General features: G+C 36.9%; 1 protein-coding gene across 2 annotated transcripts in view; it reads right to left on the bottom strand.

The window, feature by feature from the left end:
- LOC125240591 (extracellular sulfatase SULF-1 homolog) overlaps nt 1–12,253 on the bottom strand; it is a 105,649-nt gene that overhangs the window by 23,368 nt on the left and 70,028 nt on the right. For both annotated transcript variants that reach the window (XM_048148542.1, XM_048148543.1), the window contains exons 4-5: nt 5,326–5,477; nt 1,470–1,639 (exon numbers count right to left, since the gene is read on the bottom strand). In XM_048148542.1, coding sequence (XP_048004499.1) covers nt 1,470–1,639; nt 5,326–5,477 — 322 coding nt within the window. The remainder of the gene's footprint in view (nt 1–1,469; nt 1,640–5,325; nt 5,478–12,253) is intronic.

Consider the following 12,253-nt stretch of genomic DNA (forward strand, 5'->3'; position numbering starts at 1 on the left):
ACGTACAGCCACTACAGCCAGCATAAAATTGATAGTGATGACTAATGTAGCCGGGTGTTCGCCTGCGCTGTAGCGTCACAGATTAATTCTCAACGATAACATTTGGTAGTCAAATTGGAATCAAGAGAATTGCGACGGTTTCAAGACTAGCGAAAATTTTTCACCCTAGTGAAACAACAATTTCTTATATGTATAACTCAATTTTGCGAAATAATCGCAAATATTGCTATCAGCTGGCGTCCGGAACCAGAAATATTTATTATTATTTTATTAACAAAGACATAAAAAGCTTACATTCCTTCACAATTTCGCCTTTCGAAAATTAATCAGCAAAAGCTATGTAGTAAATATACGGAGAGCGATATTGGAATATTAACTGTTACAAAAGCAAATAATTTATGCAATAAGTAACACTGGATAGATACGAGTACAATGTCACTTGACGTCGTTCCGATTTTGGCTGCCCTTTGCATGGGTATTTGATAAATATGCATCTCTAGGTACCTACATCTGCGGCTCATATCCATTCTTTTCCTACAAGATGGTACTAAGAGTACCTTATTCTAAATATAGCCATTTATAAATTTTGTAAAAACATTTTACACAATGCGGGCTTAAAACTCGGTCATCATCTTGAATTTTTAAAGAAGGCAAGATGGCTCAGCGCTCACGAAAAACGTGGCGCCATTATACGAAGAGTTTTTGTTGAAATATTTACAGAGGACCCGAGAGCTAAATCTCTCACCCCGAACCCCACTAAATAAAGGTAAGTGACCTTCAAAACAAACGTATAACAATTACTTTGAAATTACGCTCTGCTTGGGGTATCGATTAGAGAAATGACCTTTCAAGTTTCCACGTTTTTCGAGAGCACAATAACGGTCTCCCGTCTACCTTTTTCACTTATATTAAATACGGACAGTCGCTTTATAACAATTGCATTTTAACATTTTGCGTGATTGATAAAATAACAGTAACAGTATTTTCATTACATATTTATTGCAATAAATACATCATGATCAATCAACACAAAGTTTTAGCCATAGGGTATCTTTTGTTCCGAGAAGGCCGTATTTGACTGTTTAATGTCACAACACATGCCAGCAGAGCAAAAATAAACGGTCACGCCACATGAGATTGTATAGGTACATATCATGCCTGTTGATTAATTGTTCACCATTTATAGGTAATAACGATGCATTACAGTTTAAGACTTTGTAAAGTATTTTATGCATTTTTTTACAAAGTGAAAAACCGTAAAATAATATTGAATCCAGTACTCATGAGCAGATCCTCAGAAGCGAGCTTCCTGCCCAGATATTTAGGGAGGCCACAGGGAGGTTTATACTTAGTACCTACGAGATTCTTTAAAAAACATGTATTTATGTAACAAACTTGGCAACGTAGCCTGTGGTAGCACCCCTGTCCTGCGATGCCTGCTATCGATTATCGAATGGTATAAAACTTACTGATGAGTGGTGACATTGAAGAAGAGATGCGAGTACTGCGGTGCCGAGTCCTCAGGGCCGTGCGGCGCGGGGAACGACATGACAAGCAGCACCGGCTTGCGCGCGAACCGGCGCTTCGACGCGCGGAGGAACGCTATCGAGTCATTCGCGATCAGGTCCGGGTAGTAGTCCTGGAACAATCACGGCTTTAACTTCATCTTGTCATATGCTTACAGAGCAAGCAATGATGGGTGCGACAGTATGCCCGCGAGAGTCGCGAGACTACCCCTCCCCCTTTTTGTATTAAACAGTGGGACGGACGGGTAGTTTATCACGCGGGCGAGTTGGTATCTCGTATTTCGCCCATCATGAGCTTACCCTGCCAATACGAATTTTAATACAACACCTATGTCAAATAAAAATAAACCTCTACTATCAAAGTCAAGACTAGGTACAATACCTAGTTGCATAATAATCATTTATTTACATGTATCAGGCATTATTTATTGGTTATTAATCACAATTACCAACGACTAATAACAAGTTGCAGTATTTCGGTTCGCTGATATTACATAGGCTGATATGATATAATTATGTATGTTATAGAAAAAGAAATAGTCGTTATACTTTAATTACTTACCGCTTCGTGAGCAAAAGAGCACTTGAAGGGAGTGGAGTGGTAGTGAAAAATAAATAAGATTGTAATATTTATAAGGCACGTCGCCACCGAGAGGCTATGTTTATACTCGTGACCACTCACCGCGTAATTACATTATCGACATAGTCGTTATTGCTCTGATATTGTTGACTTGATATAAATCTGGTAAGAGCGTCCACAACGCCGCAAGGTTCTGCCACAGTATAATAAAGAGTACTATCGTACAGTATGGCCACTCCCGCTCCCCGCTAAAAGCGCCGCCCACCCCCTCTCGGTTACCTCACAGTTATCGCCTGGCAAAAACGCGAACAGTCAACTTGTCATATCTCACTCATACAAGCATGGTACGCGTTCACCTACACGAGCTTAGAGTGTGTGCTAGGAAAGTACCTCTTTCATATATTTGATCGCCAGTGTCCGAGATGTGGTTCTGCGGATCTGGCACACGCACGCGCACGCGGGTGAAATTGAAAATAACATCCATCTATTTCTCTATGGTAGGTGACTCATGGACACCTAAATAATGATTGTGATGTTGCATTAAAATATAAAAAACTGGCCAAGAGCGTGTCGGGCCACGCTCAGTGTAGGGTTCCGTAGTTTTCCGTATTTTTCTCAAAAACTACTGAACCTATCAAGTTCGAAACAATTTTCCTAGAAAGTATTTATAAAGTTCTACTTTTGTGATTTTTTTCATATTTTTTAAACATATGGTTCAAAAGTTAGAAGGGGGGGGGACGCACTTTTTTTTCCTTTAGGAGCAATTATTTCCGAAAATATTAATATTATCAAAAAACGATCTTACTAAACCCTTATTCATTTTTAAATACCTATCCTACAATATATCACACGTTGGGATTGGAATGAAAAAAAAAAAACCGGCCAAGTGCGAGTCGGACTCGCCCACCGAGGGTTCCGTACAAACTTTCTTTCAAACTACCTAGTAAAAATAATCTCATATTTTCATATAACTCTAATGACTTGACTAGAAGACAAAAGTATAGGCACTAATGAGTATTATAGTGTATAGCGCCATCTCCCGGTCAATTTGCTAACTAATTTGCGCGACCTGGTTTTTCAGGGATAATTCTTTATAATGTTAACCGATTTAAACAGTTTTTACTTTATTGGACAGAAGATGGTTTACGTAACACCTCGTATTAATTTGAAGTACGATATACATCCGCAAGGGTGGGTAAATTGAAAGTAAAAATCTGAAAAGTTTTTTGTGAATTAAAAAAAAGTATTCAAAATACAAACACGATTATATTTTTCCTGTAATATATAGCATAAAACCAATGTTTACTAAAATTTTCATAATTTTTCATTGGTAAACTTCGGAGGTAAGGGGGGGGGAACGGTATTTTTTTTACATTTTCCTTCAAAATTCTTTTTTTTCCACAACAAAAAAATTATAAAAAATAGCTTATTTGCGTTCAATTTGAGCTCTTTCCAACGATACCCCACTTGACCTAGTAACTTGAAATTTACAGTTTGCCCCCCTTTCATTTTGGCCATTTTCTACAATTAAAATTAATATATTTAAAAAAATTATACTTTCTATTTGTAGAGGTTTACAATGTTCACAACTATTCCAAATTTCAAGTTGATAGCATTAGTAGTCCTCGAGATATTTAGGAATGTGACAGACGGACAGACAGACGGACAGAGTCGCACCATAAGGGTTCCTGTTGTACCTTTTTGGTACGGAACCCTAATATCAGCCCCCACTTTACATGTAGGGGGGGTACCCTAATAAAACATTTTTTTCCATTTTTTATTTTTGCACTTTGTTGGCGTAATTGATGTACATATTGGTACCAAATTTCAGCTTTCTAGTGCTTTCGGTTACTGAAATTATCCGCGGACGGACGGACGGACGGACGGACGGACGGACGGACGGACGGACGGACAGACAGACATAGCGAAACTATAAGGGTTCCTAGTTGACTACGGAACCCTAAAAAAGGAAAACTTCACGTCTCCGGCAGGATTCGAACCTTCCTTCCTTCGACATTCTGAAACGCCGGTCCTGTCTCTCTGACCAACTAATCTAAGGAGGCCTACCAGTTGTGATCACATTTTCGCAAATTTAATTTTAAAAAAACCGGTCAAAAGCGAGTCGGACTCGCTCACCGAGGGTTCCGTACAAACTTTCAATAATTGAATCATCAAAATGTTATTCATAGAACTCTACAGATTTGACTAAATCCCTCAAGACTCAATTTCCAAGTAATATTTGAATATACAATTTTAGTTAGACAACGTCCAAATAAAATCAAGACTATTCGACTTCAATAGTTTACGACTTACGACATGTCGCAAGGACGCTCCTGAACCGACCTCATTATATCAGAAAAAACGCGATGTAGGAAATGAGCGTTCAACGTACAGCGACATCTATCGGCAAATTGAGTAAACTAATGCGCGCGAGCTAGTATGGAAGATGATTTTTATGGAATAATTGTTTATTGCGTGAACCGGTTGTAACTATTTTGCCTCTTTTTGAAAGCAGGTAAGTTCATTGTTATTTTGTTAAAAAATACAGGTACAATAAACACCCGCAAGGGTGTTGAAACTGAAAATGTAAATCTGAAAGGTTTTTTTTATAAATAAATAAAAAGTTTTCAAGATACGTGTACGATTTTATTTTTCCTGTAATATATATGTAATAGCCATGTTTGGTGAGAATTTCATAAATTTATGTTGGTAAACTTCGGAGATAAGGTGGGGAACGGTATTTTTTTTAAATTTTCCTTCAAAAAACATTTTTTTTCCACAACCAAAAAATTATAAAAAATAGTTTTGATATGTACAATTTGAGCTCTTTCTAGCGATACCTCACTTGACCTAGTTACTTGAAATTTTCAGTTTGCCCCCTTTTCATTTTGGCCATTTTCTATCATCTATATTAATTAATTTAAAAAAAAAATACTTTCAACTTGTATAGGTTCACAATGTTTATAACTATTCCAAATTTCATATAGATAGCATAAGTAGTTCTCGATATATTTAACAATGTGACAGACGGACAGAGTCGCACCATAAAGGTTCCTGTTGTACCTTTTTGGTACGGAACCCTAAAAATACTTGTATCGCGCGCAAACATCAGCTCGATAAAAAATAAGATGTTAAGTTATTTGCTTTTATAAGATTGACTGGTACTGGTACCCTCTTATTTCCTTTCGAGCAATAAAGATAGATAAGTAAATATTATACCTTCTGGTAGTCGTCTCCATGTTTGATCCGCTTGCCGTTCATGTTGATGCTGTAGTTGTAGTACTTGGAGTTCATGATGAGGCCGCCCCACTCGCGCCAGCCCGGCGGTATGTACGACCCGTTGTACTTGTTCAGGTACTTGCCGAAATACCCTGCCAATCACAATATACACTATATTCTGTCAAACAAGTCTGTCAGTAAATAAGAACAAAGAAAACTATAGGTATCCTTTTCTATAGCACCCTAAAGAAAAGGATGCATATAAGTAGTTTTCTTTGTTCTTATTTACTGACAGACTTGTTTGACAAAGTATAGTTCAAAAATGTTTCACTAGGAAAAAATAAAAAAGCCTCAAATATGTTGTCTTGGCCATACTTGGCTAAATTACTTATGGAAGGAAAATGGAAATTTAATTACGTTTCCAGCGGGACTTGAACCCGAACCGCGTGAAATCTGTCGAGTGGTCTCAACCAATTGAGCTTGCTCTTGGCCGGTTTTAATTTAAATTATTTTAATGTTTTTCGGACACAAATCAAAATAAGATGTCAGATATCCGAAATGATACGCAATACGTAAGAACATTCTTAAAACCCTTGTAAAATTACAATTTACTTACAATAATTTACGTAGTCCTAAGTATAATACTAGAATTCCAATTAAATGGCAATGGCAAGAATAAAAACGATGGGAGGTTCAGAATAAAAAAGCGCTGTGAGGCAACAAATCATTGTTCGTTGAGAGACAATGCTGCTCAAATTTTAATTTCGGAAGCTTGAATGCAAATGCAGAGAGTATGGGGCTTAATTTTCGTGGCGGGCGCGTCAGGGCCGCCATCTCGATAGATTACTTGTAGGTATTTCTGGCTGCTTGACTGACTGAATCTTTTATAAGTCAATAATGACGCTTCTAGGAAGTAAAGCAAATCATTGTTATGACTGACGCTATTCTTTTGTCAGACGCAAGCTAATTTTAGTCTTTAAAATGTTTGATTGTCTGTCACATGTATGCTTCATATGCTATTTACGTATAAGTATCCGATCCGATATCGGATGTCGGAAGGATTTCAATGGAAAAAATCAAAGATGGCGCCTGTAATGTATGGGATATCGGTCCTACGTCCGATATCGGATTGGATAATATGAAAACGCACTAAGGGTACTATTAGATTAGGTAGGTAAGTAACACAAGTGTACAATAAGTATGTAATATAATATACAGGATGGCGATTACAGCATGTTAACCCAAGCAGCAAACTAATCGTTAACAGGGTGTCGTGGTTATCGAGCTGTCACTTAATGTTGGAGCTTCGGCACAGAATATATTATAAAAGTACAAGTACAGAAGGCTCACTCTCAACAATCTGTCAACGGACTGCATGCGACATTGAGTTCTATTGCGCAGCGTGAAGGTTGTCAAACTTTATGGACCACGAACTCGCGGCCGTCGAAATGTACGAAAGGAACGCAGAGTGAGCCGCCCCTGGCTTCGGCGATATAAAGCACTGCTCCAGCATACCAGCAAGCAGTAAGCAGTATAGTTACATGTCAGGGCTGTAGTCCTAGTATCTTGCCGAGTACAGGATAGTCGAACGTTCAAGATGACCAGAATAAGTTCGTTTTCGGTTTATATTTATTCAGTTGTAAATCTAGATGTTTGTCTAGATGTGTGTCCAGAATGCCACCATCTTATCTATGCTCTTAAAAGCCCCACTGACTCATTTCCATCTTATATTATGGCTCGTCCTATATTCCAAGTGACGGAGCCACTTAAGTCTAATTACACAAACAAATACACGCTGAGGAGGTGAGAAGGTTCTCGTGGCACATTTACGTTTGTTTTTTAGTATCGTTTGTTCATGCATGGCGATAATTGGTAGCATTACTACATACAGACTTATCAACATTAGTTATTCACGTTATGTGTGGCTATACTGGCTATCTTAGACACACTTGATTGTTCCAAGATACTGGGCGAGGTAGGTAACGTAAATGCCAGGAGGATCATAGGCCAAAGTCGTAAATGTTATAACAGCATGAGCTCTTGGCCAGCAATATTTATCTGGTTTCATTGGAACCCAGGGTCGCCGACTGACGTGATGGCTAATTCAGTACCTACGTTGTATTTTGTGCTAGGTACGTACAATAACAATACTTGCCTAAATTGGTTCCGAAACGAAAAATACAAAAATCTAAATCGTGATTTTGACATACATACAACATACAATCACGCCTGTGTCCCATGAAGGGGTAGGCAAAGCACATGAAACTACTCAGGTTTCAGTGCCACTCTTGGCAAATAAGGGGTTCAAAGAAAACGAAACTGTGACATTGAAATTGATGATTCGTGATTTTGAAAGACAGAAAAATCGAGATTTTGTTTGTTGTTATACTCATTACTCAGTCCAGAAAAGCAGTGTGCTTATCTATATTTTTTTGTAAAGTTATATGTATAACTACATGATTGCTTTTTGTAGGTAAATATTTCAAAAATCAAATTTTTGATAACAAAAATGTAAAATATAATAATTTGATTTGTTTTAACAGTTTTATAAAGTTTATAAAATCTAACCCACCTACTAAAATAGATAGGTACATATTAGGTACTATTTGGATAATTGACAAAATAAGTCACTTCCATACAATTATTCCAAAAACTGAATATTGAGCTGAGATAAACCAATGCCCCAATTGTATTTTCGATCGGAGGGCTTTCGCGATATCTAATAAGTAAATATTATTACTAGGCAATACGCAGGGCACGCAAAAAACGAAATGTCGCGACGTAATTTGAAACGGGTATATGTTTTGGTTACATCTGCAGCTCCATCGTTAAGGCGAAGTTCGGATAATCAGAGTTTGCTTTGTATTGTTCTTTCGTGCACCCAAGATGTACGGTCACGTTGGTAACGTACGTATATCAGAAGAAATGGTACCTGCGTTTTCTTCTACTGTAATAATCTCTAACTACAACTTAGAATGTAAAGCCTGACCAGAAATATACATATATATATGCCATGCTGCGGTATTTCATTAGAACTATTTTTCATACTAAACTGAACTGTCACCCCATACATCAGAATAACAGCGCCCTCCTGACAATTGTCATATATTTCTGGTTAGGCTTTACAGCTAAATTTTAAATAATGAGTAAAGATTGTGTTCCTATTAATTATATCTATGTCAGTGTGTTAAAACTAACAAAAAATGCCTTAGATAGTAAGTATTATACAAATTAAGAAACGTTTAGTTAATGATCCAGGCCATTCAGAATACCGCCTAAAACATTAGTTTTAAGCTTCGTTATAAGTAGTTAGGTATCGAACTTTTTGCTTTTCTATTTTTACTTCATTTTATAATTATAGTTTTTTACTGTAGTATAAAATGACTACATAATTATTCATTTGGGATTATTTATGTTATGAAGCTATTTAAATACATAATAGAAACTAAAACTCAGAATTTAATAGCTAGCTTAGAACTATAATATTGTACCAAGCACCAAGGTTGCTGGCGAAATTTCCTTTCTATATCGTAATGCAACTACGTTGTGCATGGATGTCGCCAGCTCAGTCACTAAGTAGATTCGTCAACCAGAAGCTTACTTCATGTTTGTAAAAAACTATTATTCTTCAGGTCCGTTTTTAAAGTCTAAATAATAAACGTAGCCTTAACAAGCAGGGCTAAATGAGCGCGAGTGTCGTATGTCGCCGCGTCGCAGTCTCGCAGGTGGTGCTGTATGCGTACACATCCCTGGAATGCCGCCGGTGCTCCCTTAGCATTCCACTTTTTACAGCCCGGTATTATTAAAGGGTCACACACTTAGAACCTTGAGTGTTCTGTTCTATGGCGCTAAAGACACTGAAGAAATATTTTTATTTATTTTTTCAGCGTCTATGTAGATTAGATTAAAGACTGCAAACTTTTAAACTTTTCACGGCAGCCGTTACAAAACCTATAAGTTATCTATCTAAAAATCGAATATGTAGAAAAGTCGCTTTCGTAATAAATATAAACGTCCTCACAGGGCATCGAACTCGGGACTATATCGGCTTCATGGTCCGCCAGGTACTTATATAGTAGGTAATTCTGTTTTTTCAGTCGTGCAAATAAACTTGATTATTACGGGCGACTTTAATGGCCATTAAACGGGTCGTATCAACGAATACTCGCGGTAGGTAGTAGGTAATTTCCATAGTAGGTCTGTAGTAATTTCCTTTTAATCTCTTTTTCCCATATGTGGTCCAGCACCCTAGTGTGATATAAGGCCTATTATGTCGGTGCATATATATCACTCGACTGTGCTTGGCCGACGTGAGTCTTGAGCCCTATTGGTGGTGAAATAAAATTTGACAGAAAATTACTTCATCCTCCTCCACTAAACAAGTTCTCAGCTGGATACGTAGTTATTTTCGGTATGACCAATATTTTCTACGTATTCAGTAAACACGCTGTAAGTGTGTCAATTCACGTTTACTTGTCCAATCATGTAAACAAACACTGCTGGATAACATTATCTCAGTTTTCTCTTGAATTACACATTAATCATCACTTAAAATGTTATTATATACTTAAAGAAACTCACAAGGTATTGAAATCAATAAAAAAAATCACTGAAAAATATAATTTCTAAAAAATACCTAACCACAAAATTAAAATTTTGAAAAAACCCCCGACCGCGACCTTGTTGACCGATTTTCATGAAACATGGCTAAGAACACTCCCGACTAATACAGCTTTCAAATAAAAAAATTTAAATCGAAATCGGTTCATCCATTCAGGAGCTACGATGCCACAGACAGACACACACACAGACAGACAAACAGACAGACAGACAGACAGACAGACGGACAGACAGACAGACACGTCAAACTTATAACACCCCGTCGTTTTTTCGTCGGGGGTTAAAAAGATTTTCATCAATAATAATTGCAATGACGAACCGATGACATCAAAAACCCCAGACATCACGAAGTCTAAGGTTGTCTACGAATCGTAATGTTGGGATGACAACTTATCATTATGAATGATCGATATTAACTTTTGAATTGTATAGCATGGAAAAAATGCGTTGATATTGACTACAATAATTTATCCGATTTTTTTAACCGACTACATTACGTTTTATTTCCTACCCTTTCTTTACAATAAATATTTAACTATCAGTATATTTTGACATTTTGTTGTTGTAAATGTTAATCCTAGGTACTATAAAATGAATACTGAACTAGCCTTTTTCACAGGATTGTTGCAAATGTGACGAAAAAGAATTTAATTTTAGTTCTAACATAGATATTGTGTGACATAAAATTGAAAATCCTCTGATGACGTCAGCAGCGAAGTTATCGTTAATACATCATTATTTTTATCGACACTTCCAATCACTGGTTATTGTCTTTGACCATATTTGACGTTTCGTTTGTTTACATTATTGGACAAGTAAGGATGAACTGACATGTCTGCCACTTAACAATTACTAGCCTGCAGGATATATCAAAATGAATATTTACTCTGAGTCTGGCAGAGAGTTGAGGCACGTCAGGCACGTGCTGTTGGTGGAGTAGGGAGAAACCCACTTTATAAGAGTGCATAACTGTGTAATTGCAATCTTCCGTCGCACCTGTTTTAATTTATATCGGTTTTACGGAATCTAATCTAATAATAATGTATCTAAAGTCAGACTAAGCTAAGTTAACTACCTCTACTTTGTTAGCCCCGCCTGCGCAAACGTTAAGTAAACATCATAATTTCATAGAAGTTTGACGTACCAAATAAGATTTGGGCATTTTCGCGAGAACAATCACCAAAAAGAAAAAATCTAAGGTAGGTAAATTTTATGTTTCTACTCAAAATCATTAGCCCTTTTGATCTAGGACAAAAAACAAGAGGCAAAAAAATGGTTCCAAATTTTTCTATTATTTTGCAAACTTTCCACTTTATAACCGCTGTACAAAGTGTTTGAAAAATGGTAACGAAGTGGAAAAAATTAATTTGGGACGCTTTTTTCCGCCTAGTAGGATGAAAAGGGCTGAGTAGGAAAAACATTAAATATACATATTTTAGAAAAAAAAGTTTTTGAATCTTTTTTCGCGAAAATGCCCATTTGCACAAGTGCTATCAAAATCACTGCCAAAATAAGCTTGGTGTGGCTCTAGCCAAGCATCGATCCGAACAGGACCGGCCGGATTTTCTACGGAGCAATATTTTTAATTTTTTTGCGCTTTTGGCGTTAGTCCCATATAGTAAATAATGCTGGATGAACAATAGTATCAATACCTATACATATTCGCCCCGCAGATGAATGCAAGTCACTAAATTGACGACCGGTCTGGCTCAGTCGGTAGTGACCCTGCCTGCTAAGCCGCGGTCCTGGGTTCGAATCCCGGTAAGGGTATGCCCTTACCGGGATTCGAACATTTGTGTGATGAGCACAGATATTTGTTCCTGAGTCATGGATGTTTTCTATGTATATAAGTATGTATTTATCTATTTAAGTATATATATCGTCGCTTAGCACCCATAGTACAAGCTTTGCTCAGTTTGGAGCTAAGTTGATCTGTGTAAGGTGTCCCCAATATTTATTTATTTATAAATACATACACCCTATATGTATAATAAGGAACGAAAGCGATAACTTATGACATCTCTTATCGAATCGCAAATAGCTTTAAATCATTTAAACGATACAAGTTCAACAAACATGCAAACATCGAGATCGAAGTTTACATGGTATGAGTAACAGATATTACTTAATGAATTAATATTATTTCCTATTTACATTGACGTGCTTGATTTAAATGTGTTCTGTAATTTAGAGTTAAATTAAATAGTAAGTATTCCTGATTTATACACAAACATAATATGTGTATGACATTTATTTAACAATATCATATCTATAGCAGCGCCGTGTTTTTCAGCGTGACTGCTGTTTT

The sequence above is a fragment of the Leguminivora glycinivorella genome, chromosome Z (genome assembly GCF_023078275.1).
Source record: "Leguminivora glycinivorella isolate SPB_JAAS2020 chromosome Z, LegGlyc_1.1, whole genome shotgun sequence".
NCBI classification, from domain to species: domain Eukaryota; kingdom Metazoa; phylum Arthropoda; class Insecta; order Lepidoptera; family Tortricidae; genus Leguminivora; species Leguminivora glycinivorella.